Source organism: Scyliorhinus torazame, chromosome 6 (assembly GCF_047496885.1).
Source record: "Scyliorhinus torazame isolate Kashiwa2021f chromosome 6, sScyTor2.1, whole genome shotgun sequence".
NCBI lineage: Eukaryota > Metazoa > Chordata > Chondrichthyes > Carcharhiniformes > Scyliorhinidae > Scyliorhinus > Scyliorhinus torazame.
Window position 1 is genome coordinate 103355655 of NC_092712.1, and position 27205 is coordinate 103382859.

The following is a 27205-nucleotide window of genomic DNA, read 5'->3' on the forward strand; positions in this document are numbered from 1 at the left end:
ATTACAAAGAAAGGTAGGAAAGCAGTTTGTGAAGAGGACACATTTGGGCTGGATTCGCTGTTTTTGGGACTATGTCCCCACGCCGTCGTAAAAACTGTGGACTTTCACGGCAGAAAACCTGGCATGAAAGGGCCACACATTCCTAGTGCGGCAGAGGGCTAGCAAGGACCCGGTGTAAAACTAGCAGCTTTTGCTGCAAATACTGGCCCCCGCACTTGCGGGTCAGAGGCCGCGCATGTGCATGGCAGCGGCCGCCAGCAGCTGCGCTGTGCTCCACGGCGGATCCGACCGCGGAGCTGGACACTAAAAATGGACCCCCCCCCACAATCGGCCACGCACCAGACCCTGACCGCCTGCCCAAACATTGCCTGACCACTTATAAGGCTCCCCCCCCCCCCCCCCCCCCCCAATCGGCCGTGGGCCAGACCCTGGCCGCGCCCCCAAACATCGCCCAACCACGTATAAGACCCCCTGCCCTCCAATTGGCCCGCCCCCGACCAGGGCAGCCACAGATTGAGTCTGCAGATGCCACGCTAGTTTCCCGACTGGCAGGACCATGAGTGGTCCACGCTGTCGGGACTTCGGCCTGTCGGGGGCAGAGAATGGTGGGGCGAGCCTCCAGCAATGGCCACAGGTAGGTGCTATGCGGCAAGGATGCCGCTTTTTAGGGTCCACCGAATCGGGGAATTGTTGGCGGTCCTGAATCCGTGCAGGAAAATGGATTCTCCGCCCCGGCGCCGGCCGCGATTTCGGCGTCGGGGTGTGGAGGATTCAGCCCAGGGTCTGCAAAAGGATATAAATGGGTTAGGTGAGTGGGCAAAAATTTGGCAGGTGCAATATAATGTGGATAAATATGAGGTTACAAACTTTAGAATCATAGAATCCCTACAGTGCCAAAGGAGGCAATTTGCCCCATCAAGGCTGCACCAACCCTCTGAAAGAGCACCTATCTAGGCCCACACCCCCACCCTATACTCAGAACCCTGTAACCCCACCTAACCGGCACATCATTTAGACACATGGGGATAATTTTAGCATGGCCTATCCACCTACCCTGAACATCTTTGGACTGTGGGAGGAAACCGGAGCACCCAGAGGAAACCCACGCAGACATGGGGAGAAAGTGCAAACTCCACACAGACTGTCACCCAAGGCTAGAATTGAAAGGGATCCCTGACACTGTGAGGCAGCACTGTGCCACCATATAGCCCACTTTTGTGGGAAAAATAGAAAAGTGAGTAATGTGTCATAACTTACCCTTCCCTGGAGCTTGTATCTGGGTTTAAATTGCAACTTTGGTTGTTTCGAACTTTTGGGAAAAAAATTCAAGCGATATGAGCTTCGCTGGCTAGGCCAGCATTCATTGCCCATCCCTAATTGCCCTTGGGAAGATGGTGGTGAGCTATCGTCTTGAACCCCAGCTGTTAATGTGGTACAGGTGCACCCACAGTGCTGTTATGAACGGTGTTCCAGAATTTTGACTCGGCGACAATGAAGGAATGGTGATATATTTCCAATTCAGAATGTTAAGTGACTTGGAGGGGAACTTTCAGGTGGTGGTGTTCCCAGATATCTGCTCCTCTTGTCCTTCTAGACGGTAATGGCTGTGGCTTTGGAAGGTGCTGTCTAGGCTTGCCCCCGCAAAGTCCCAGTCCAAGAATTCCATATTGATTATTGAACATGCTACTGTGGCCTGAGTGCTATCAATGAAGCCCACTTTTGTGTATTCAGATTGAGAATAATTTTACTTTGGTTTTCAAGCAGTTCTTTTAACATCCGTGTGACTTTCCAATGAAAAGACATGATATTTTAACTTCAATATGGAGAATTAGCAGGCAATATTTTAAAATCAAATTGACATCTCCTACCACTAGATACTCATCATGCCAGCTACATCTATTAAAATCAAACATCCATTTCAAATGTCAGCCACCCCTGCCTTGTGTGCATAAGTGATTTAATATCAGGACACCATGCAAATTGTGTAATTTCTTCAACTAGTAGTTCAGGTATGTTGATGTGCAATTACAAAGGAACTGGAAACACCTCTTGGTCTATTATTTTAAAATGAATCAATCACTAGTTATTCCACAGCCAATATTTGCCTCCATGCAAAAGCAGCTTGAGCGGGTATTGTGAATTGTTCCGGGATTAACAGTTTGATTGACGGTCCATTGCTTATACCTTGAGCCATGATTCAAAACTCAGAATACAAAGCTCCTTCTCCCACACCTAGTCTACTGCTTTGACAAGATTTCATGGAGTTCCACCATGCTTTTGATTGAAAATATGGCAATATTGCATATGGAAAAAATAGTGAAAATGGTTAGTGTCAATGCTAGATGACACCACACTTGCAATATAAGCTTGATGATAAGTTGACCTTCTACTGGAAATTTTAAAAACCATTTTACAAAAGCATTCACTAGACTGCACACTCCATCCCTTAGGCAATTTTGTGTTATTGCACATATCATTCACTATTAGAACCTGTGGGGGCCAAATAGTTTGGCTGTTAAACTTGATTAGATTTGTGCCTGAAATTCCATGGTAGAAATCCCCATTCCCCAGAATATTCACAGATCATCAATCTTGAATTATTGTGCAGGTGAAGGGTTTTAATAGCATGATTAATGCATCAAAGTCGATTACGAAGTTAACCTGTGAGTGACTAACTCAAGGCTTAAATGCTTGCACGTACAGCAGTGATGATGAAAATTGAGTGTCTCGATTCGGCGTTTAGTCTTATAAACTTTCTTTCTTAAGATCCTGTATAAGAGATTTACTTCAGTGCTTCAGAAGCACCCTAATCTTGGAGATAGCAGATTGTTCTGTGTGAAAATCAATGTTGTAGTAGCTGCCGGAAACCTGCTGACTTGCTGCTAGAAGGGTCAGTATCCTATACATAGCCGCAGTTTAGGCTGCAGAAAATGTGAACTCGGCAATGAATGTGAAGACACTGACCCCCCGTCTTATTTTTTAAAAATTGTTATGTATGGAATCTGTCACTTGTCTAAACTTTGCCAAACTGTAGGCCATGTAAACGAACAAGCTCATTTTTAACTCTTCGCCCAATGTTGTCCATGCTTGTTTTTGTTACTTAGTCCATAGCCAGCTTTACCACCGATTCCCAGACGAAATTCCCCAAATTTGTGAACCTGGTCAAGATCCCTCCATTTGTTAACTTCCAGATGGCATACCTTACCCCAAAATTGTTATGCCCTGGGTGGGGAGGGATGAACTGGCTCACTTTCTTTCTTCAACCCCCTTGGTTGGTCCCAACAAGATTAACCTGGAAAGGATCTTTTCAGACTTTTCTCATGTCTGTTTTAAAAGGAGCCAATTTAACTAGTCTTTCTTGAGGTAAGGAAAGAGTGAGTTCATTAGCTACTAAATGCAAGGAAAAAATTATGAAACATATGCATTCACATAGATTACAAATGAGAATTTGAGTCCAAAAGTAAGGTTTTTAAAAAAGTACACCAGTCTTTTACTTGTCCGTGAGGAGTAGAGGAACATTGAGGCTGTTGCAATTCATGTCTCCAGAAGCGCTGGCTTCAGCAGGTGAATAATAGGTTTTGAGATTCCAATGTTCTACAGTTTTAAGTAAGAAGCCATCCTGTTTCCTCTGAGCTGTGGCTTTGCTGACTTGGCTTGTTTCAGCAATCAAAGCGAGAGATACCTGGAAAACACTTTCAGGGGTCCACTGTGGTCTTTTCTCCTGTGTCACCTGCTGACATCCCCAGCACTAGTCAACACTGACCGAGTTTTGCAGCTGTCCTTTATCCCATTCTTTGTTATTACTGGAAGGCAAAAGTCCAAAAACTGGTCTGGGGCATCGCTCACAGGATACCATTTCTGTTGAGATGATAATCGGCTCCATTATCTCCATGGGAGATGACAGTTAAATTTCTGTATGGCTTTCATGCTTTTGCTGCATCTTTGTCTAGAAACGAGATGTGATTCCATTGTCTATCTCCTAGTATCACTTGCCAACAATTTAGCCAGTGACTGAATTTATATCCTCAGCCATCGTTGGCTTGTATGTCTAGGTCTTATTTAAAAGTTCAATATGTACATATGTAGTTCGGGCTTTTTTCTCCATCTTCATGACACCAGTCAGTCCTGGAGTTGCCCTTAAACCAACTGCTGCAGCTATCCTTTCCACTAGCTGTAAACCTTACCAACAGATATGAATTAGGGGGAAGAAAACATAATTATAACTGAATATATAACAAGGTCACATCAGAATTTGGAAGGTACCTTGCAGCAAGCAGGAGTTCAATCCACAAAATATGTTGTTATTCTGCTTCTGTCTTTTGCTATTGTACTAAAATGATGCATGCCAGGTGGCAAGAATTTGGAGTTAAACAGTTTAATGAGTTTCTGACCTGTGCAAAAAGTATGTAAGATTGTGATAAAAGAAAGCAGATGAATCCCCAGAAATGATCAATTACCTTTCTGAGGATGGCCATTCATAGCAATTGAAAAAGGCAACACCATTTACCCTTGTTCTTCGAAGGCAAGCAGCAACCATTGTTTAAGAGTCCCTCCATGAAGACTTATCTTAAAAGAGCATAATATATATTTTTGGTAATATACCTAAATGGGTATGCACAAATATTTAATAATTGGTGTAGTTAATTATTAATAAATTTGAAACCTAACTAACCCATCAAGTGCTGGACCCCAAATGACTCTTGTTAGCTCTAGAAATAAATTGCTGCTAACAAATATTCTAATTGGCAGCATATTGGGACTACAGCATGTGAGAGTTTGTGATCTTTGCACACGTTGATTTGATGTTTTTAAGTTTCCATTTTGTTATTTTTGGGCTGCGCTCCTACTAGGAGTGGCCCCTTTTATATGTGTTAAAAGGGGCCACAGGTTAATTAACAGGTTAATTCCTGTTAATCTATTCAGTTGTACTGCCCAATAACATCATGTGAGAGTTTATGAATGGAATGACCTCCAATTGGCATTATTGGTTGGCCAATTGGAATATGAGCTCCCTCAATGATAGCTCATTGAGGGGGCCCATATAAGCACCTGTGTAGGCTTTGTGAACCAGTCTTAAGTTGACTGGAATGTTAGCACCACTGTTTGGAGCTGCTGTTGTATATAGTTACTGCAAATAAATACTGGTGTAGTGACAGAACCCCTGCCTCCTATGGATTTTTACAGTGAACATCACCTGAAACTGTTATTGTTGACTACTGCAGGAAATGTCTCTGCCTTAAGATACCACTAGATTGGATTGGATTGGATAGCTAGAGAGCAAGCTATGGAAGCACCTAAAGAAGGGGGAGGAATTTCTGAATTGATTTCTGTGCAGAGTGACATCTCCTGAGAAAATCACAGGTTCAAGAAGGGGATCGTGATCATCAGTCAGCAGGAGAGGAGGTGGAGAATAGATTCCTGTAGATACTAGCCCTATCCTGCAGGAAAGAGGTGGATATGGATTTGTTTATTGTCATGTGTACCGAAGTACAGTGAAAAATATTTTTCTGCGAGCAGATCATTTAAGTAAATGAAAAGAAAAGAAAATACATAGTGCAACACATGGTACACACTGTAACTACATAAACACCGGCATCGGGTGAAGCATAAAGGGTGTAGTGTTAATGAGGTCAGTCCATAATAGGGTCATTTAGGAGTCTGGTAACAGCAGGGAAGAAGCTGTTTTTGAATCTGTTCCTGCATGTTCTCAGACTTTTGTATCTCCTGCCCGATGGAAGAAGTTGCAAGAGTGAGTAAGCCGGGTGGGAGGGATCTTTGATTATGTGCATGTTATTCATGAGAATAAGGATAAAGGCTGCAGGGAGGATGACCAAAGTGTTAACTATGGTACTGTGGACCAGGCAGCAGTCTGAGTCGAGGAGGAGCGAGTGGGGTTGATTTGGTCATGAGGGTGGTAGACAGGATAATTTCAGTCAGGATTGTATAGTATATTGCTTACTGGGTTTTGTGGAAAGAGATGTTATGAACCAGATGGAAAGGTTTCTGAGAAGCAAAGGACATCTTCCAGTTACTGTGGTTTATGTTGGGACTAATGACCTGGAAAGAGCAGGCAGTATGTCCTGCAAAAACGGAGTTACAAATCAGATTAAACAGCAGGACCTCCAGGGTGGTAATCTCAACAATGCTACCCCAGCCATGTGCAAATTGATATCGGGAGGGTACTTGGTGTTTGCAATTCTCTCCCCCAGTGAGCAGTGGAGGCTGAGTTATTGAATGTATTCAAAGTTGAGTTAAACAGAATTTTGATTGACAAGGGATATGGGGGACAGGTATTGCTAACTTGCCGTTGGTTAAATTGCTCTGTTTTCATAGAATTTTTTTTCATAGAATTTACAGTGCAGAAGGAGGCCATTCGGCCCATCGAGTCTGCACCGGCTCTTGGTAAGAGCACCCTACCCAAGGTCAACACCTCCACCCTCTTCCCCCTAACCCAGTAACCCCACCCAACACTAAGGGCAATTTTGGACAATAAGGCCAATTCATCATGGCCAATCCACCTAACCTGCACATCTTTGGACTGTGGGAGGAAACCGGAGCATCCGGAGGAAACCCACGCACACACTGGGAGAACGTGCAGACTCCGCACAGACAGTGACCCAAGCCGGAATCGAACCTGGGACCCTGGAGCTGTGAAGCAATTGTGCTATCCACAAGGATACCGTGCTGCCCCAAAAGTTTTATTACCTTTGCTCTCGAGTCGGCGGGTATCTTTATGATACCGCCATGAGGTTCACGTCCAAGTAATGATCAATAACTCAATACACCGATTTAGTAAGATTCAAAGCACATTTATTATACACAGTAATCGCTACTCATGCACAAATTCTACGTCTAAGCTACTTCTATAACAGGCCTATACTTAACTTCGGACTGGCCCACCAGGTGAGGGGAACAAATGGCCTTTTGTTCGGGTTCTGAGTCTGCGGGATTCAAAGTTGTTACGGATTGGTAGCTAGGAGCGCCTATCTCGTAGCGAGCGTTGAATTAAGACTTACTACTTTCTTTCGGCAGTCACTGCACCAGTCACGGTCAAGGTTAGTTCGCGTTGCTGGGTGACCCGGGAAGGACGAAGAGAGAGAGTTGAACTTGGGGGTTAACTTTATAGTCCCCAGGGGCTTCCCGCCTTTCGGGGCGGACCCTGTACCTGGTTCTAGGTGATTGGACTTTGTTCCAATCGCTTGGTTCGATTTCTCCAATACTGGAGCGGTTCCCTGATTGATGGGCGGTCTTGAGGTGTTCGTTAACCTCCTTTGTGTTGGCTCCTGCTGGCTCCGGGGAGTCTGGCTTAGTTTTGTGTGTCCCAAATGTTGCTATTGTTCCCGGGGATTGCTCATTTGTATGTAGGTGGCTGCTACATTATCATGCTGATGGTCGCTGGTATCGATGCTGTTTGGGCTTTTGCAGAGTTAAATACACAGCAAACCTGCACCTGCTGGTTTCTGCCTGTGTTGGCTGAATTTCCCATCAGCCTTTGCCGTTTGCCATTATAAATCGGGAGTTGGCCAGTTTAGGTGGCTACACAGGCAGGAAAGTGGAATTGAGGCTACATCGGATCTGCCATGGTCTTATTGACTGATGGAATAGGCTTGATGGGCTGACTGGCCTATTCTTCTGATTTCCTATGTTGAGGTTGGGAGGGTGAGCACTAGCTAAAGGAGTTTTGTATGAAATAGGAGATATGCTACAGGAGATGGGCTTAAATTATTGTGATTTTTGGCATTCTTGCATTTGTCCTGATAAATGCAAGATGAATCGTTTTGGCAGCATGGGTCTCTTTTCAGCAAAGTTCAAATTATAATTTCTTTACAAGGGATAGAGGATGAGGAGATGGCACCACTGATTAAAGATACACTAACAAGCACAATGAGACTATTAAGTAAAGGAAAACAACAGTAAGACTATAAGCAAAGGAAAACAATCAATGGAACCTTTTATGGTTGGAATCGAGGACTAAGAAAGGGCTGTGATGGGTATTGACTACAGGTCACCTAACAGCAACAGTAAAATGGCGAAATGTATTAATTCAGAGATTAGAGAGGCTTGCACATGTAGAGTTGTTTTAGTTGGAGACTTAATTTTCACACAAATTGGGAAGAGCACACTAGCTCAAGTTAGGAAGATATTGAATTTCTTGATTGCATTTAAGGTAATTTTGGAGCAAAATGTTCTAGAAATAAAACACGTTGGGTAACATTAGATTTAGTAATGTGTAATGGCCAGTCTTGGTTATAATTTACAGGAAAGGAAACACTTAACATGAAAATGAAGAAAATGAAAATTGCTTATTGTCACAAGTAGGCTTCAAATGAAGTTACTGTGAAAAGCCCCTAGTCGCCACATTCCGGCGCCTGTTCGGGGTGGCTGGTACGGGAATTGAACTGTGCTGCTGGGCTGTCTTGGTCTGCTTTAACAGCCAGCTCTTTAACCCTGTGCTAAACCAGCCACATTGATCATAATCTGATTGAATTTCATGTTGGGTTTGAAAAGGAACAATGTTAGATATTCCAACTGTTAGATATTCCAGATTTTGGTATGGCTAGATTTAATGAGATGAAACCGAGACTGTTGGCCGTGACCTGGTCAAAACTGTTAAACACATACACCTACATATGTAGGCTCAGTGCTTGAGCCAGGCTTTTCAGAACTTAAAATGGCTTCTGCTGACATTGCAGGCCAGAAGGCCACAGGACTAATGGCTTCTGCTGACATTGCAGATCACAAGGCCATAGGACCAAAGACATTTGCTGACCTGGCAGATCATAAGGTTGAGCAATACAAGGTCTTGAGACATCAGATAAGACATTACAACAACCTCATAAGAGGAAGTAGGCCAAAGTACAGAGACTAAATTGCTTGACCATGCAAAAATAGCTAATCACCAATGGCTAGCAGAGAACAGATGTTCCAACGGACTGGCAGAAACCAGGTAACGTGATGTATGACAGAATAACACAGTCAAATATGTAAGTAAATCTCCCTTTATTGCGAATACTTATAGACACACAGTAACGTATAATTGCTTACTGGCTTTAAGATTCATTACTCAAAGCATGAAAGGTACTACCCCCTTCAAGGCGTGGCCAGGCGCTAGATTGGTGGTTTTCTCTGTTGTTATGGCCCAGGGTTTAGAGAACCCCAAAGTGTATCATGGAGTTCACCTGACCCACAACGTTTACTAGATTGTAGTATGGGGAGCACACGGCCCACTCTACAGGTGTGGTACAGCAGAAATGGAAAAGTAATTTTGAAAGCAAAACAATGTTTATTCTATGAACTCAAGCTAACCTTTTTGAAACATAAGAGTGAACATCTTAGCAACCATCAATTCAAATACAACCCCCAAAGAATACAACACTAAGTAATCCTTAATAACTTCCCAAACAACATCCAGAAGACAAAAGAAACACATTTTAACAGAAGCACATCAGGTTTACATTCGCTACTGAAAACATTTACAATTCTGAATTCACCAAATGATCAAGAGATCAACAATATAGCTGCTCTCTGGCTTCAGCTCCCACACTGAAAACTAAACTAAAACACACCCTGCAGCAAACAGCCGAAAACGAAAGTAAAAAGCTGACACAGCCCAGCTCCACCCCCTCTCTGACATCACTGCAATAATAAACACCCATTTCTTAACGATACTCTCACATGAAACCTCCCTCCTCCCCCCCCCCCCCCCCCAAGGAAAAAAAAACCCATCAACTTCAAGATGGGTTCCTTTTTCACCTTTTCACTATCCTTTAAGAGAAGCACACAGTGAATATACTTTTTTGTTTAAAAAAAAAACAACACACGCAAACAGGTATAATAATATAGTCCATTTTTTTTTTGTTCATCTTCCTCCAACTGAAACTGCTTCCGTTCATCACATTCGTGACAAAGCATCGGCTATCACGCTTTCTCGTCCCGCCACATGTACTATTTTTAAATGAAATGGCTGCAACAATAAACTCCAGCGAAACAGCCTCACATTGTTATTCCGGAATCGCTCCAAAAACGTCAATGGGATTATGATCGATATATATAACGGTGTCAGATGGATTGCTGGTCACATAAATGTGAACATGTTGCAAAGCCAGCACCAACCTCAGTCTCCTTCTAAATCATGGAATACTTTTTCTGGTGAGAATTCAATCACTTTGTAAAATAACCAATAGGCCGCTGTAGCCCTTCGTCGTCGTCTTGTGGAAGCACCGCACCTACACCCACATCACTTGCAACAACCGCCACTTTGAATGGTTTCGTATAATTTGGCGAACACAGGAGCAGTGATTAACACGCCTTCAGGCGTTAAATGCCTGTTGACACTCCGCTGTTCACTGGAATTTGTTACACTTCTTGAGCAAGTCCGTCAGTGGAGCAACCACACTGCTAAGATTGGGTACAAATTTCCGGTAAAATCCACTCATACCAAGAAATCGCATTATTTCCCGTCGTGTCGAGGGTATCGGAAACTCCCCAATAACTTTTGTTTTCACATCCCGTGGGACCATTTGACCCTGTCCGATTGTATAGCCAAAGAAAGGCCCAAGTCACTTTTGGCTAGGTTTATCACCAAACCCGCCTCCTGAAGTTGATCGAATAACTCCATCAGATGTTTTAAATGTTCTGTCCATGTCTGGCTAAAAGTAACCAGATCGTCGATGTATACCGCACAATTGGGTAATCCTGAAACTACTTTGTTAGTTAACCGTTGAAATGTGGCTGGGGTGTTTTTCATGCCATTTGGCATAACTTTGAATTGATATATACCATCTGGAGTCACAAAAGCTGAAATCTCCTTCGCCCTTTCGGATAAAGGTACCTGAAAATGACCTTGAAGTAAATCCAGTTTGGAAATAAAAACTGATTGTCCCACTTTCTCAATGCAATCCTCCAAACGTGGGATAGGATAAGAGTCCGTTCTTGTAACTCCATTAACCTTTCGATAGTCCACACACAACCGTTGGGTACCGTCTGGTTTTGGTACCATCACTATGGGTGAGCTCTATTGGCTGCAATTCACTTCAATTATGCCATTTTTAAGCATACTCTCAATCTCTTTGTTAACCTGTGCCAATTTTAAAGGGTTCAGTCTATATGGATGTTGTTTGATTGGAACAGCATTTCCCACATCTACATCATGTACAGCCATTTTAGTACTTCCCAATTTATCTCCACAAACTTGCCCATGTGGTATCAATAACTCCTTCAGTCCGTTTTTCCTCTGGAAGGTAGAAAAATTTATCCCAATTTTTAAGAACATCCTCATTTTCCAATTTAATTTGAGGTATGTCAGATTCACAGTCATCTGGATTTGGTTCGTCACTTTGCGTTAGAATCATTAAAACCTCCTCCTTTTCCTTCCCTTTCAAAATATCCCTTTTAAGCATATTCACATGACACACTCGGTGAGTCTTCCTTCTATCTGGTGTTTTTACCACATCATTCACCTCACTTAATTTCCTTTCAATCTGATAAGGTCCACAAAACCTAGCTTTTAAAAGCTCACCTACCACTGGTAACAACACTCCACTTTATCTCCATTGACAAAACTACGAACTTTGGATTTCTTGTCCGCTACCCGTTTCATCACATTTTGTGCAACTTTTAAATGTTGTCTAGCCAATTCACCTGCTCTATTTAATCATTCCCTAAAATTTGACACGTAATCCAATAATGTAATTTCTGATTTCTCACTCACCAATTTTTCCTCAATCAATTTAAGTGGTCCTTTTTCCTTGTGACCAAAAATTAGTTCAAAAGGAGTAAATTTGGTTGACTCATTAGGTGCATCCCTAATTGCAAACAGTATGAATGGAATTCCTTTATCCCAATCCTCTGGATAATCTTGACAATAAGCCCTCAACATTGTCTTTACTGTCTGATGCCACCTTTCTAATGCTCCCTGTGATTTGTTTTATTCCTAAGCTATCCATTACTTCTTTGAATAACCTCGAGGTAAAATTTGATCCTTGATCCGATTATATTTCTGTGGGTAGTTCATATTTCTGTGGGTAGTCCATATCTAGTAAAGAATTTAAGTAACTCCTCCACAATATTTTTAGCTGTAATATTAAGTACTGGAATGGCCTCTGGAAACCTAGTAGACACATCTTTATCGTCAAAAGATATTGATTCTCATTTTTCATTTTAGGAAGCGGTCCTACGCAATCAATTAGGACCCTTGTAAAAGATTCCTCAAATGCTGGAATGGGTATTCAGGGCGCTGGTTTTATCACTGCTTGAGGTTTCCCTTTCACTTGACGTGTGACATGATTGACAAAATTTAACTACATCTTTATGTAGTCCAGGCCAATAGAAATGTTTTTGGATTTTAGCTTGAGTTTTCCTTATTCCGAAATGACTTTCCACTGGTACCTCATGTGCAACTCGCAACATCTCCTTTCTAAACCCTACCAGCAATACTACTTGATGAACTGCTGCCCACTTTTCATCCGCCTGCATACGTGAAGGTCTCCATTTTCTCATCGAGACATTACTTTTATGGTAATAACACTCTGGTATACACTCAGATTCCTCTTCCGTGTATGCTTTCTGATACATCCATTTTATTTCTACATCTTTCTGTTGTAACTCCGCCAATTTTCCTGAACTAAAAATATCCGCCTCATCCTCCACCTGTTCTTGTTCTTTTTCAACCATCTGATCAAAATCGTTTCTGATAATTGCACTTCAACTTCATCTTCACTCTTTGATTTCTCCTCTTGTCTTAACCTGTGACTTTGCGACCTTGTTACTACACAATCCGGAAAAATCCCAGGATATTCGTGCTTCAACACTTCGGTTGTCTGATTTTTCCACTGCCTTATCAACTACAGTAGACATCACTCCCACCTGTGATCCAGCTATATCATTACCCAAGATATTCCTGGTCAAGATAGTTTCTCTATTACTACTCCTACCACTTCACCACTCTTCACTGGACTTTCCAACCTTACCTTATATAATTGAACACTCCTCACACCCTGAATTCCACATATTACCACCTTTTCTGGCAACATTCTTCCCAAACTACATAATTCCTCATCTCTTACCATAAAAGATTGACTAGCTCCCGTATCTCTTAAAATTGTGACTTCTTTACCTGCTCCTCCTGATACACATGAGTAAACTTTACCCACACAAGTAAATTCTTTAAAGAGATCTGGCACCTTCTTATCAATCACCCCTTGATCAGGCTGTACAATCTTTTGCACCTCCTTCGCTTCACTTGGGCTTTCCTTTACCACTCTAACAAACCTCACTGTCCTTTCCTGTTTTACCACATCAGCCTTCCCGGTGCTTTTCTTCACCCACCAACACTGACTTTACATGGCCTAGTTTATTACAGTGAAAACATTTGAAACTTTTCATGTCTCTTCCACCGTCCTGGATTTCTTTTTTAATCTGAGGTACACTCTCCTTATTATCTCCCATCAGATCACCTTTACCTTTACCACTTGAGTATTTCTCATGTCCCCAGTTTCTATCCCTCACAGGCTGAAACTGATATCGGAAACCAAGCTTTGATTTATGAACTAATTCATAATCATCTGCCATTTCTGCTGCTAACCTCACAATTTTAACCCTCTGCTCTTCCACATGTGTTCTCACTACATCAGGAATTGAATTTTTAAACTCCTCCAAAAGTATAATTTCTCGGAGAGCTTCATATGTTTGGTCTATTTTTAAAGCCCTTATCCACTGTCAAAATTATTCTGTTTGATCCTTTCAAACTCCATGTATGTTTGACCAGGTTCTTTCCTTAAATTTCTAAACCTTTTGTAGGCTTCAGGCACTAGTTCATAGTTCATATGCACCTAAGATGGATCTTTTCACCTCCTCGTACATCCCAGATGCCTCCTCTGGTAGTGATGCAAACACTTCACTCGCCCTACCAATCAGCTTTGTTTGAATCAGTAATACCCACATGTCCTGTGGCCATTTTCATTTGTTTAGCTACCTTCTCAAATGAAATGAAAAAGGCTTCCACTTCCTTCTCGTCAAACCTTGGCAATGCTTGGACATATTTAAATAGATCCCCACCAAGCCTTCGACTATGACGCTCTTTCTCACTATCCTCATCACTGTCATCCAACTGTCCGTTTCCCTTTATGCCTGCTGATTTGAACTGACCGTCATGTTTCATGGCCATTTTCTGTGGTTCAAACTCTCTTTATCTTTTTCCCTGATCTATATCTCCCTTTCTCTTTCTTTTTCCCCTCTATCTCTTTCGTATTCAAGCTGCTTTAATTCTTTCTCATGGTCCATTTGTTTAATTTGCAACTAAATTTTTGCCATTTCCAATGAGTCAAACTGTATCTCGGGCAACTTTAAATGCTTAGCCACCGCCATAACTACCTCATCTTTTTGCATTTTGTCAGGTAATGTTAACTTCAATGTTTTTGCCAAAGCTAACAGTCTGCTTTTAATCTCTGTCCGTAAGGTACTGCGTGTGACCATCTCTATCCCCAAAAGCTTCAGAGCCTCTGAAAGAGCCATTGTCCACAACATACCCCTACTTAAACTAAAATACCACACCTGAAAAGCAACCACAATATGCTCACCCCTCACTGTCTTTAAGTTCACTAAGCCAATCCAATAGATATACTTTTATCCTGGACGAGCCCCCAATTTGTTATGGGCCAGGGTTTAGAGAACCCCAAAGTGTATCATGGAGTTCACCTGACCCACAACGTTTCCTAGATTGTTGTATGGGGAGCACACGGCCCACTCTACAGGTGTGGTACAGCAGAAATGGAAAAGTAATTTTTAAAGCAAAACAATATTTTTTCTATGAACTCAGTGAACATCTTGGCAACCATCAATTCAAATACAACCCCCAAAGAATACAACACTAAGTAATCCTTAATAACTTTGCAAGCAACATCCAGAAGACAGAAGAAACACCTTTCAACAGAAGCACATTAGGTTTACATTCACTACTGAAAACATTTATAATTCTGAATTCACCAAATGATCAAGAGATCAACAATATAGCTGCTCTGCCTGGCTTCAGCTCCCTGCAAACAGCCTAAAACAAAAGTAAAAAGCTGACAGCCCTGCTCCACCCCCTCTCTGGCATCACTGCAGTAATAAACACCCATTTCTTAAACATACTCTCTACAGATATTTATATGCACAACCATTTATAAACACCCATTTCTTAAAGGTGTTCTCACGTGACACTGTTCACTTGAGCCTCGCTCAGGTCCTTCATTCCTTCTGTGACCGTTGATCCCGGGTTGCACTGCTTTGTGTATTCTGGTGTCGACTCTGATACTCTTTTCCGAAATAGTCTGTTGGAACATCTCCTCTTCTCTGCTAGCCATTGGCTGTTAGCTATTTTTGCATGTTCAAGCAGTTTAGTCTCTGTACTTTGGCCTACTTCCTCTTATTCGAGGTTGATGTAATGTCTTATCTGGTGTCTCAGGACCTTGTATTGTTCAGCCTTCTGACCTGCCAGGTCAGCAAATGCCTTTTTGGTCCTATGGCCTTGTGACCTGCAATGTCAGCAGAAGCCATTTTAGTCCTGTGGCCTTCTGACCTGCAATGTCAGCAGAAGACATTTTCCAACAAGCTTTTTTTAAAAAACACTTCCTACTGTCATTCCAGGGTTCCTTGGTTGTTTACAGTGAATATTGGGTGAATGGACATGGAAGTGCTATAATTTGGCATAGGGGGCATGAGGGCTAAAGGGAGTAGGTGGAAGGGCATAGCTTGGCATGGAGGCAAAAGAGGCCAAGAGTTGGTTGAGGGGCTTGGCATGGTATTGGGGCGTGAGGAGTCATAGGGTGTATAGATTGACATGGAAGCATGAAGGACCATAGGAATGGACATGAGGTCGCATGGATGAGGTATGTGGAGTATGAGAGGTGAGGGGATATGAGGATTGAGTGACTAGGGCCTTATTGCAGTCGAGTCCCACAGTACTGAGGCAGATCTTTTAAAAAGCCCACCCCTGGAACCGGCAGCCCAAGTGTTTGTGCTGTAGTGTTTGTGCTGTATAGAATGCTGTAGGAGAATGATGCTAAGTTGCAACACGCATTCAGTCAAAACATCATGCACTTATTCAATGTATGAACAAATTTACTAAATTGAACTGAAAATATCCAAAATAAAATGACCGACGTGAAGACAAACGGTTTGAAGCAGAAGTTAGAATTCCCCAGGCTGCTTAATATGAACAATAAATTACCAATTCTTCACAGGTTGGAACTATAGACAGCAAATCTCTCCTAGTGAGCTTTTATATATTAAAGCTTCACACACAAAAAATTGAAGCGCGTGCATTGATCGATGGGCCAAAATAATTGAATTTGTTACGAGCTGTTTTTTAAGTTTTGTGAGAACATGGTTAATTTAATCTGGTAGACACTGTGTTGGAATTTTGTACAGTAGCAGCTCCCACTAATCACTTTGGCTATACAAGACGAAACATTTCTGAATGACACTTGATCTTTTCTAGCCATAAAGTCTATTTCAGTTGGAGGGTTGTAGCTAATCACTATGCAGCCTACTTTCCCTTGTGGTCTATTGCTCAAGATTATACAGTGAACAGCAGACGCTTGTGTTTTAGATATTATCCAGCGTAGCTTTAAAATTGAGCAGTTTTACCTTATTAGATTGCTTTTGTCATATTGCTTAATCCCATTGCCTGCTGTTTGATCCTAGTTAGAATGCTAAAGCTGGTTGAGTCGCAGATGAGGGAGATGGGTGTGAATTCCCTGTCTGGAAGCACTGGAGCGTACAACAGCTAAGGCTATCGCTTCTTTCTGACAGAAAGGTGAAACGCTTCCTGCATGTGTTATTGAATAATAGAACATGCCAGGAAAAGAAATCAGAAAAGTTAAGTGAGGCAACAGGCACTTTATCGATTAATTGTCATGGAATGACACAATTTACTGTCTATCTTGAGTATAGTGCTCTTCATAAAGTGATAATGCCATATAAAAAATATAGTATATTGTAACTCATTGAAGTAGCCACACATTGTGAGCTGGTGCTCAGTTCTCCAAGCCTAATGAGTTTATTGTGTGCTTTTCTTTACACCGCATCATATTATTCTCTAGGGACGGACTGAAGAACTATACCAACCAGAAAGATTTTGAATTGGCAATGAGTTTGCTGATCTCAGCCAGGGCAGTGGTTGGGGTGCGATAAATGACTTTGGCACCCTGGTTAGAAATTGGAAACCCTGTCAGGGTTGCAACCCTATTGGAACCAAGATGTGTGGATGTTGAAAGAACAGAATTAGGCTTGACTGTCCTGCCATTTGCAGCTTCTTGTTGCATATCAACTGAATGTCTGTAAGTGGTGAAAATTTGGGGACCTTGATGTACCTGAGCCACATTGCACAAAATAAAGGCAGCTAATATGATCCATATTAATCATATCCACTCTCGATGCATGGATTTGTACAGTTGTTTTCCAATCTAAGAGTACATTTGCCTTCACTTGTATGGCTGGTGGACAGGAACATGTTTTATTGCTGCATTGGCAAGACCACTGATTTTGCCTGAACCTGCTACATTTATGTTCTTGTTGTAGCTAGCTGCATGAAACCCGAACTTCAGGGGTCGGTGCTTCTAGTCTCCTAATATGAAACTTATTTGTAGAACTTGGCAAATTAACTATGTATGTGAATTTCAAATGTGGTTAGGTAGCTATCTTCAGCTAGAACCATCTGTGCTGTTGAAGTTAGATGACACATCAGCTGATTCTAAACATTTTATGAAATAGGCTATTAACATACCCCAGTCTTTGTTCTATTACTGCATCAATAATGTGGGTGATTAACTGGGCAGATTACAATGGGGGAAAAGGAGAGAATATTGGAGAGACTGTTTCCCTAGGCCACACCGCAGCTTTTTTGAATCAGGTGCTCCTACAAAACCCCCTGACTATTCTCCATTTTTATCCTTCTCGTAATCAATTCTGACATCACGTTCAATCATTTTTACTTTTAATTGAGCTGAAGATATTTAAGACAATAAAATATTGAAATTTATCTTCATTTTATAGTGTTCAATAGTATAATCAGGATCTAAAATAAAGTGCATGTGGCTCAACACCTCTGGGGAAGCTTCCTGGGGCGGGATTCTCCAATCCCGCGGCAGAGTGTCCACACCGTCGTAAACGCCGTCGCGTTTTACGACAGTGTAAACGGGCTGCTCCCACGTCTAATTCTGGCCCCCTATGGCGCTGGAGTGGTTCGCGCCGCTCCAGCTGCAGATCCCGGTGCGAACCGTGCACCGCGGGATCCACGCATACGCAGTTGCGCCGACGAGGACATGCGCAGTGGCGCCGGTGTCAACACACGCATGCGCAATGGCCTCCTTCAACGTGCCGGCCCTGACGCAACATGACGCAGGGCTACCGGGGCGGGAATGTAGGAAAGGAGGCCCCCAGCCACAGAGGCTGGCCCGCCGATTGGTGGGCCCCGATCGCGGGCCAGGCCCCCCCCACGGGGTCAGATTTGGGCATTGTTGGCAAAACCAGCATTTTCCCATTCCTAATTGCTCTTGAACTGAGTGGCTTGCTCAGTTATTTCTGTGGGTAGTTTTCTGGAGCCACATGTAGGCCAGACCAGGCAAGAATGGCAGGTTTCCTTCCCTCAAGGACATGAGTGAAGCAGGTGGTTTTTTATGGCAATTCGCAATAGTTTTTGAGATTATTACTAAGACTAGCATTTCAGTTCCAGATTAAATTGAATTCAAACTTCACAAGCTGTGTTGGTAGGATTGGAACCCGAGTCCTCAAAGCAGCAGCCTGAGCCTCTGAATTACTATAATGTGGAGATGCCGGCTTTGGACTGGGGTGAGCACAATAAGAAGTCTTACAACACCAGGTTAAAGTCCAACAGGTTTATTTGGAATCACTATCTTTCGTAGCGTAGCTCCTTCCTCGGGTGATGAAGGAGCTGTGCTCCGAAAGCTAGTGATTCCAATTAAACCTGTTGGACTTTAACCTGGTGTTGTAAGACTTCTTACTCTGAATTACTAGTCTAGCGGCATTACCACTACGCCACCATTTCCCCAGTGTTAACGTTGCACATAAGCCTCCTTAACATAGTATCCCTACATTGCAGAAGGAGGCCATTCAGCCCATCGAGCCTGCACCGACCCTTCGAATGAACACTCCACCCATTTACACTCCCCTGTCCAATCGCCATGACCCAGAACCTAACCTGGAGGTTAAGGGGCAATTTAGCATGGCCAATCCACCTAACCTGCACATCTTTGGACTGTGGGAGAAACTGGAGCACCCGGAGGAAACCCACGCAGACACTGGGAGAAGGTATAAACTCCATACAGACAGAGGCCAGAATTAGACCCAGGTTCCTGGTGTTGTGAGGCAGCAGTGCTAACCACTGTTCCAATTTACTGCCCTCTTGCCCCCTTTCTCCTTATCCCATCGGCATATCCTCTTTTTCTTTCACACTCCTATGTTTATCTAGCCTTCAGTCATGTCTATCTGTGCTAGCCACCTGAAGTACTCCTTATGGTACAGAATTCCACATTCGAACTGTTCATAGGGTAAGGGATTTTTTCCTGAATTACACATTGGATTAGCAGTGGGAGATGTGAGAAGTTTATTGGTGTAAGGTGCTTACTTTAAAGCTACAAGCTATATAGGTTAGCAAATTGAAAGGAGCTGGTTTAGCACAGGGCTAAAGAGCTGGCTTTTGTAGCAGACCAAGGCAGGCCAGCAGCACGGTTCAATTCCTGGAGCAGCCTCCCCAAACAGGCGCCGGAATGTGGCGACTAGGGGCTTTTCACTAACTTCATTTGAAGCCGACTTGTGACAATAAGCGATTTTCATTTAATTTTCAAAGTGTATTCACCGTACATGGTTTTTACATATGTTCTTTCAGCTTTTAGTCGTTGTGGTGTTTTATTCCACAAGCTTGTATTGATTTTTATCTTAATGTCTTCAATTCAGATTCATAGATGTCCATTTGCAGGGCGGAGGATCTCTAAATGAGAATCCTTCGTCTTTCTGGTCTTGGGTACAATGATCTTTTCATACATTGCTTTCTGTATTTTTTAGGAGTAGTTAAAACATTTGAGATGACAACAATAAAGCAGCAAAAAAATGGAAAAGGAATGTGATTATTATTCCATTGGCAGTTTCTGATCTCAATCCTATTTGGTTGGATTTACAGTGAATAATTGATTTCAGTTGGCTAAGTTAAGAACCATTTCTCATAAGAGTTTTTTTTGTCGTTGTTGCTTAAATACTTTTTTGCACCATTAAAATACATTGTTTAAATTTGCAGGTAATTTAGATCTTACTGGTCCAAAACAAGTCTTCAAAGCCGAAAACAACCCTTGGGTTACACCAATTGCTGACCAATTTCAACTAGGTGTATCCCATGTCTTTGAATATATTCGTTCTGAAACCTACAAATAGTAAGTAGTCTGATTGAAAATCACTTGATTTAAAGCTCAGCTAGTTGATTCCTGTGCAATGCTTGTAGATAAATCTCGTGCTCAGACTATTTTAGTAATGGTCTATGTGGTGCCTTTAATTTAATTCTGCTGTCTGTATCAATGTGTTTTAAGAAAAAGCATTTTTCACGATTTGGTTTACAAGCCTCTTTATTCTTATTCTGAAACTAATGATTTCCTGATTATTTCTGTTGCTTCAAAACATTTCTCATGAGTGGAATTTTTCAGCCCTTCCCACCAGCGGGATGTTCCAGTCCCTTCAAAGGGAAGATCCCTCCGGCGACCAACGGCAAGTTGTCTGCTGCCAGTAAACTGGGGGAGGTGCAGAAAATCCCACCCCCATGTTTCTTTTTAAAAAGGGTAGATTCATATTTACGACCGATGACTTTTATTTTTATCGTGCTTACCCTTCAATAAGAAATTGTTATTTAAAATCTTTCAGCTCCACGTCAAATTGATTGACATGCACTGAAGGAGAAAGTGGGTGAATGACTAAGTCGGGTAGTGCCAGGAAGCAAAAAGAATGTGGGGATGCACTCTGGTTTTTATTCATTGAGTTTCCCTCTGATAAAAATGCAGACAGCTAGAATAAAATGAAGACTTATATTTTCCTAACGTCTTTCTTGTCAGCTGGAGCTCTCAAAGCACTTTACAGCCAATCAAGTACTTTTGAAATGTACCCACCTTGTTTGTAGGAAACGCAGCAGCCAATTTGCACATAGCAAACTTGCACAAACAGCAATGTGATGATGAGCAAGTAATCTGTCTTTGTAATGTTGTTTGAAGGATAAATGTTGGCCAGGACTCTAGGTATAACTCCCATGCCTCTGCCCTTTGAAGTAGGACCATGGGTTTTTGTTTACACCCATCTGAGAGGCCAGACCGATCTTGGTTTAACATCTCATTCAAAAGATGGGCCCTCCGACATCACAGCCTTCCCTCAATACTGCACTGGAGCATCAGCTATGATTATTGTGCTTAAGTCTTGGAACTCAGACTGTGCCTGTGACTCGGACACACAGTGCTACTAACCACGCCATGGCTGACACACGGCTGACAGTGAATTACCTGAGAAAGTGGTATGCGTTGACGAGCATTTTTTAGCTACAGGGGAAGGGAAGAGAAGGCAGAGGAGCTGGAATAAGCAGATTAATGGGTAAAGTTGCTTTTTCAGATTTCCCTTTATCTAATCTTTTTCAATGGTATATGATGAACTATCGTGACAGTGTAGGAGGTTGGTTGTTGGTGTGAATAGCAACAATTTTTTCCTGCAGTGGAAAATTGGGGAGAAAGTTTTGTGCACTATTGGTGATTAAATCATTGCATAATTTTGAAAGGAAAAATGACAGCTTCCAGAGATTTAATCAAAAGGATTAAATAGTCAGGCCCTTCCCCACAGAATCTACAAGAATTAGTTTTATATATGTAGATAGATTCTGCATGTAATTATCCAGTCTGGGTTGAAATGCTAACAACCTTTTGAGCTTATTAATGTAAATGTGATGAAATACAAGAGGACGAGGGGGATGGAGAATCATTTTTATTTTTCTACTTGCAGTGCTATTTAACCTTGAACATTGGTGTATAATCACAGATCAATTAGAGGCTTGGCAATGGTTTGCACATTCAAAGAATGCTGCAGTCTCAACATTGCAACAGCTAAAGCTGCATCATTATCTGGAATTATTTTCATAATTAGTTGCAAAGTTAATGAATTTAGGATTGATAATGCCGCAGGATCTGAGGCAATTTTCCTTTGGATTTAATTAAATGGGGGAAGTCATTTGGCTGGAGCATTCAGTGCATTTGAGATCTAGGTTGAATTCCATAATTTGGAGGGTGAATCATGTTCTTGTATTTTGAAAAGATACTTTAATTTTAGACGTTGGGAAGCTGTGTGAAAGTATTCTGTTGGATACGATACCTGACTTAGAGTTGGCAGATATCCAATCTCGCAAAAATTTGACTGAATTCTTAGAGAAAGTAAAGATTGAATGAAGGCGGTCCAGTTGAAGTATCTTGACTTTTATCATTTGTTTGATAAAATACTTAATGAACAGCCATTCAAACACCTGTTACGTTATATGAGTATTATGTTGAAATTAAAAAGAAGATGGTTATTATGGAAGTGAATTTAAATGAGGATTGGTTAAGATGAGGTTTTCTTGGAGCTTTGTACCAATCCTCTTGATGTTCAATATTTTCATTAATGGCTATTGAATCTCGTGTGACAAGGTAAACTAATTATTATGGTCTCTCTCCCAACTCTATCTCTTTTGCCTTTTGTGTTACTCATTCTCACCGTTATTTTTCTGCCTTGCTTGCAGAGGGGCCATTTATGGTAGCACATGTAGGAGAAAATATGGCCTGCAACGGTTTCTTACCCCATTGTGGTGTCATAGAGTTTTACAGCACAAAAAGATAGGCTTTGGCCTATCGTGTCTGCGCCAGTTATCAAGCACCAATGTATTCTAATCCCATCTTCCAGCGCTTGTGTGCTGTGGCATTTCAAGTGCTCATCGAAATGCTTCTTAAATGTTGTGACGGTTCCCAACTTTCAGGTAGAGTTTCAGATTCCCACCACCACCTTCGGGGTGAAAATGTTTTTTCACAAATCCCTCAATCTCCTGCCCCTTATCTTAAATCTATGCTCCCTGGTTTTTGACACTTCTACTACAGGGAAAACTTCCTTTCTATCTATGTCCCTCATAATTTTGTACACCTTGATCTGGACCCCCGTCAGCCTTCCCTGCTCTAAGGAAAACAGCACCAGCCTAACCAGCTGCTTTGGGGAGGGTTAATGAAGACACTTAGATGCAGTTTGATAAGTTATCTGAATTAGATAAGAATAGGACGCCACACAAATAAAATGTCAGGATGTATTTCTGTCCAGAGAGATGTCACTCGAGGATCAATGCACCCCTTCAAAAAGGATTCGACAAATTCCTGAGAGAAGATGATTCCAATTATAGGAGTTAATTTGTCCCTACTGCCCTCTTCCTGACTAGTGAGCAAATTATTAATGAATAGTTGTTGGCGGCAGTGATGACTCTTTCCATCACTTTGGTAATTGGCAAGGTGAGGGGCGGGTTTCTCTTTCTTCTCCCCTTCCCCCCCCCCCCCCCCCACGCCGGGTGGGAGAATCGCCGGGGCGCCGCGATCCTCCCACCCCCCTGAAACCAGCACCACGCGATTCGCGCCGGGCCACTCGGAGAATCGCCACAAACAGCGAGCGCCGATTCTCTGGCCCGGATAGGCCAAGCAGCCGCTACGACACGACAGCTTCCCGCTGGCGCCGTCCACCCCTGGTCACTGCTGGCGTGAACTCTGCAGGAACACTGGGGGGGGGGGGGGCACCTGTGGGGGGGGCGGGGGGGCTCCTTGACCGGGGGCCCCTCCGATGGGGTCTGGCCTGCGATCAGGGCCTACCGATCGGCGGGTCGGCCCCAATTGCGCATACATGGGTTGGCGCGGCACCCATTTGGCGCTGCGTAAGGACGCTGGAGCGGCATGAACCGCTCCCGTGAGAAGAAAACAAACATTATTAGGGGTCTTATGGTTAATGTGCATGGCTGTGCTGTCCACTGCAAGGGCTGATGGTCTTTTCATGCCATTTCATTCATTTATTTTCTTTGAAACTGTTACACAGTCAAGGGAATACGATTCTTCTTGATTGTCTGGAATGGTTATGCAATGGATAAGTATGTATATTATGCATTTCCCTATTGCTTAAATCAAGTTTTGTTACTATAGTGGGCGATAAATAGTGTGGCCATATTAACATAGCCGCTTCAAAAGGTTCCTTTTGTTCGATTTTTGTGGCATTTTGGATGCTTGCAAGTCAGTTGGTAGCAAATGTCTGAGAACTGAAATAACTATTCTCATAGCAACATGGGAATAAATGGTTGGCTGATCACAAAATTCAGAATATACTGTACCCTCTTGTACTCTGTCACTCACTCACAATTACAGAAAAAACTGTTCTGCTCCCTCTTGAAATTGTTGACCCAATCAATCTTGTTTTCTTGGATAATTTGTCCTAAAAATTCATCTTGTAATAGTTAAATTGACATTAACTGTTCACCTTTTTTCTCCCTCCTTTCTGTTTCTCTCTCTTCTCAACCCCTTGCTGTTTATGTGCCTTGAATTAGAACTTGTGATGGTTCTAATGTATTAGGGTTCAACCTTCTCAGAATCTTGAACAGATTGAACTGAGGTGCTATTTCTCTTCTGCGAAAAGGCTCCAGGTTTTAATTGCTCCTCATAGCTTGGGTGCCTGATCCATAGTAGAATTTTAACTGTGGTTCTCTGTGCATGGCTCAGTCGATGGTACTCACACCTCTGAGTCATAAGGTTACGGGTTCAGACTTGAGCACGAAAACCGGGCCTTTTTAAAAGATGTTCTTTCTTGGGTTGTGATTGTTGCTGGCAAGGCTTTAATTTATTGCCTATCTCTAATTGCCCTTGAGTTGCCTTCTTGAACCTCTGCATTACTTCTGATGTAGGGACCCCATACTGTTGGGGAGGGAATACCAAGATATTGATCCAGCAACAATGAGGGAATGGTGATATAGTTCCAAACCAGGATGATGTGCAACTTGGAATGGAACATGCTGATGGTGATGTTACCATGCATCTGCTGCCCATATTCTATTAGGTGGTGCAGTGCGTGGGTTTGGTAGGTATTTTGGACAGATCTCTCGGGGGGGGGGGGGGGGGGGATAGGGGAACAGCCAAATTTGTTGCACTACGGTTGGTTCTGCTGATGAGTGGAGGAATAAACAGTGTGGGTTAAGGGGATTCAATTATAAGGGGAATAGATGGGCTTTTCTGTGGCTGCAAACGCTGGTATTTTGCCTCCCTGGTGCTCGGGTCAAGGATGTCCCGGGGTGGTTACAGTACATTCTGGAGCGGGAGTGTGAAAAGCCAGTGGGAAACGTTGGTATCAACAACATAGGTTGAAAATAAAGGGATGAGGTCCTATAAGCAGAATATAGGGAGTTAGGAAGAAAGTTGAGAGTCGGACCTCAAAGGTAGTGATGTGGGAATTACTGCCAGTGACACATGCTAGTCAGAGTAAAAAAAATGATTATGTGGATGAGGAGATGATGTGAGGGGGAGGGTTTCGGATTCCTGGGGCATTGGGACTGGTTCTCAGGGAGGTGGGACCAGTACAAGCGGGATGGGTTACAGCAGGGCAGTCCTTGGGGGGTGGTTAAACTAATATGGCAGATGGATGTGAACCTATGTAAGGATTCAGAGCAGGGGGAATCAAGAACAAGCGAAAAAGACAGCAAGGAGAATAAGAAAAGTGATGGGCAGAGAAAACAAGGACCTGTATCAGGTAATAACACGGTGAAAAATAGTAGGGAAGGGACAAGGAATGTTAAAAGGCGGGATTCTCTTTTCCAGGGACTAAGACCCTACGCCGGTGGGAAAAACGGCACGAACCATTCCGGCGTCAACAGCCCCTGAAAGTGCGGAATTCTCCGCACGTCCGGGGGCTAGGTAGACGGCGGAGGGGTTGGCGCCGCGCCAGCCAGCGCTGAAGAGACTGCGCGAGTCCGCAGAGAATTTGCACGCGCGGAACCGTCGGCGTGTTCTGGTGCATGTGCGGGGGGCTCTCTTCTCCGCGCCGGCCATGGCGTCGCCCCCCCGGGGATTCTCTGAACCAATGGGGGGTCGGAGAATCCCGCTGAAAAGGTTTTGTACCTGAATGCATAAGATGGGGTAAATACAATATGAAAGTAAGCCAACAGGTAACATAAAACGGACTTTAAAAGTTTCTATACGTATGTAAAGAGAAAAAGATTGATAAAAACTAATGTAGTCCCCTTACAGTCAGAAATGGGAATTTCATAGCCGGGAACAAAGAAATGGCGAGTAACTAAATTTGTACTTTGTTTCTATCTTAAAAAAGGAAGACATGAATATAATACCGGACATTCTGAGCAACACAAGTTTTAGTGAGGAGCTGAAGGAAATTAGTATTAGTAGAGGAATGGTTTTGGCAAAATTAATGGGATTGAAGGTAAATTAATCTCTAGGGCCTGATAATCTTTATCCCATCCAGTGTACTTGAGGACTTGGCTCTGGAAATAGTAGATCCATTGGTTCTCATTTTTCAAAATTCTTTGGACTCTGGAATGGTTCCTACAGATTGGAGGGTAGTTAATATAACCCCACTATTCAAAAAAAGCAGGTAGAGAGAAAACAGTGAACTATGAGCCTAATGTCTATAGTAAGGAAGTTGCTAGAGTCCATTATCAAGGATTTTGTAGCACAACATTTGGAAAGCAGTGATATAATCAGACAAAGTCAGCATGGATTTACGAAAAGAAAATCATGCTTGACAAATCTACTGGAATTCTTTGAAGATCTAACGAGTAGAGTCGACCAACGGGATCTGGTGAATGTGATTTATTTCGATTTTCAGAAGTCTCGCATAGCAGATTACATTGTAAAGTTAAAGCGCATGGGATTGCGGGTATCGTCTTGAGATGGATAGAAAGCTGGTTAGCAGACAGGAAGCAAAACGTTGGAATAAATAGTTATTTTTCCAAATGTCAGGCAGTGACTAGTGAAGTACCACAGGGATCTGTGATAGAACCCCAATTGTTCAAGGGAGCTAAATGTATTATCTCCAAATTTGCAGATGAATGTTGGGTGGGAGGGTGAACTGCGAGGAGGATGCAGAGATGCTTCAGTGGGATTTTGAGAGGCTGAGTGAGTGGGCATATGCA

The 27205-nt window shown here is 42.7% G+C and overlaps 1 protein-coding gene across 1 annotated transcript in view; it reads left to right on the forward strand.

Annotated features, from left to right (window-relative positions):
* LOC140425849 (ras suppressor protein 1-like) overlaps window positions 1-27205 on the forward strand; it is a 204281-nt gene that overhangs the window by 63532 nt on the left and 113544 nt on the right. The window contains exon 6 of the mRNA XM_072510234.1: window positions 20291-20423. Coding sequence (XP_072366335.1) covers window positions 20291-20423 — 133 coding nt within the window. The remainder of the gene's footprint in view (window positions 1-20290; window positions 20424-27205) is intronic.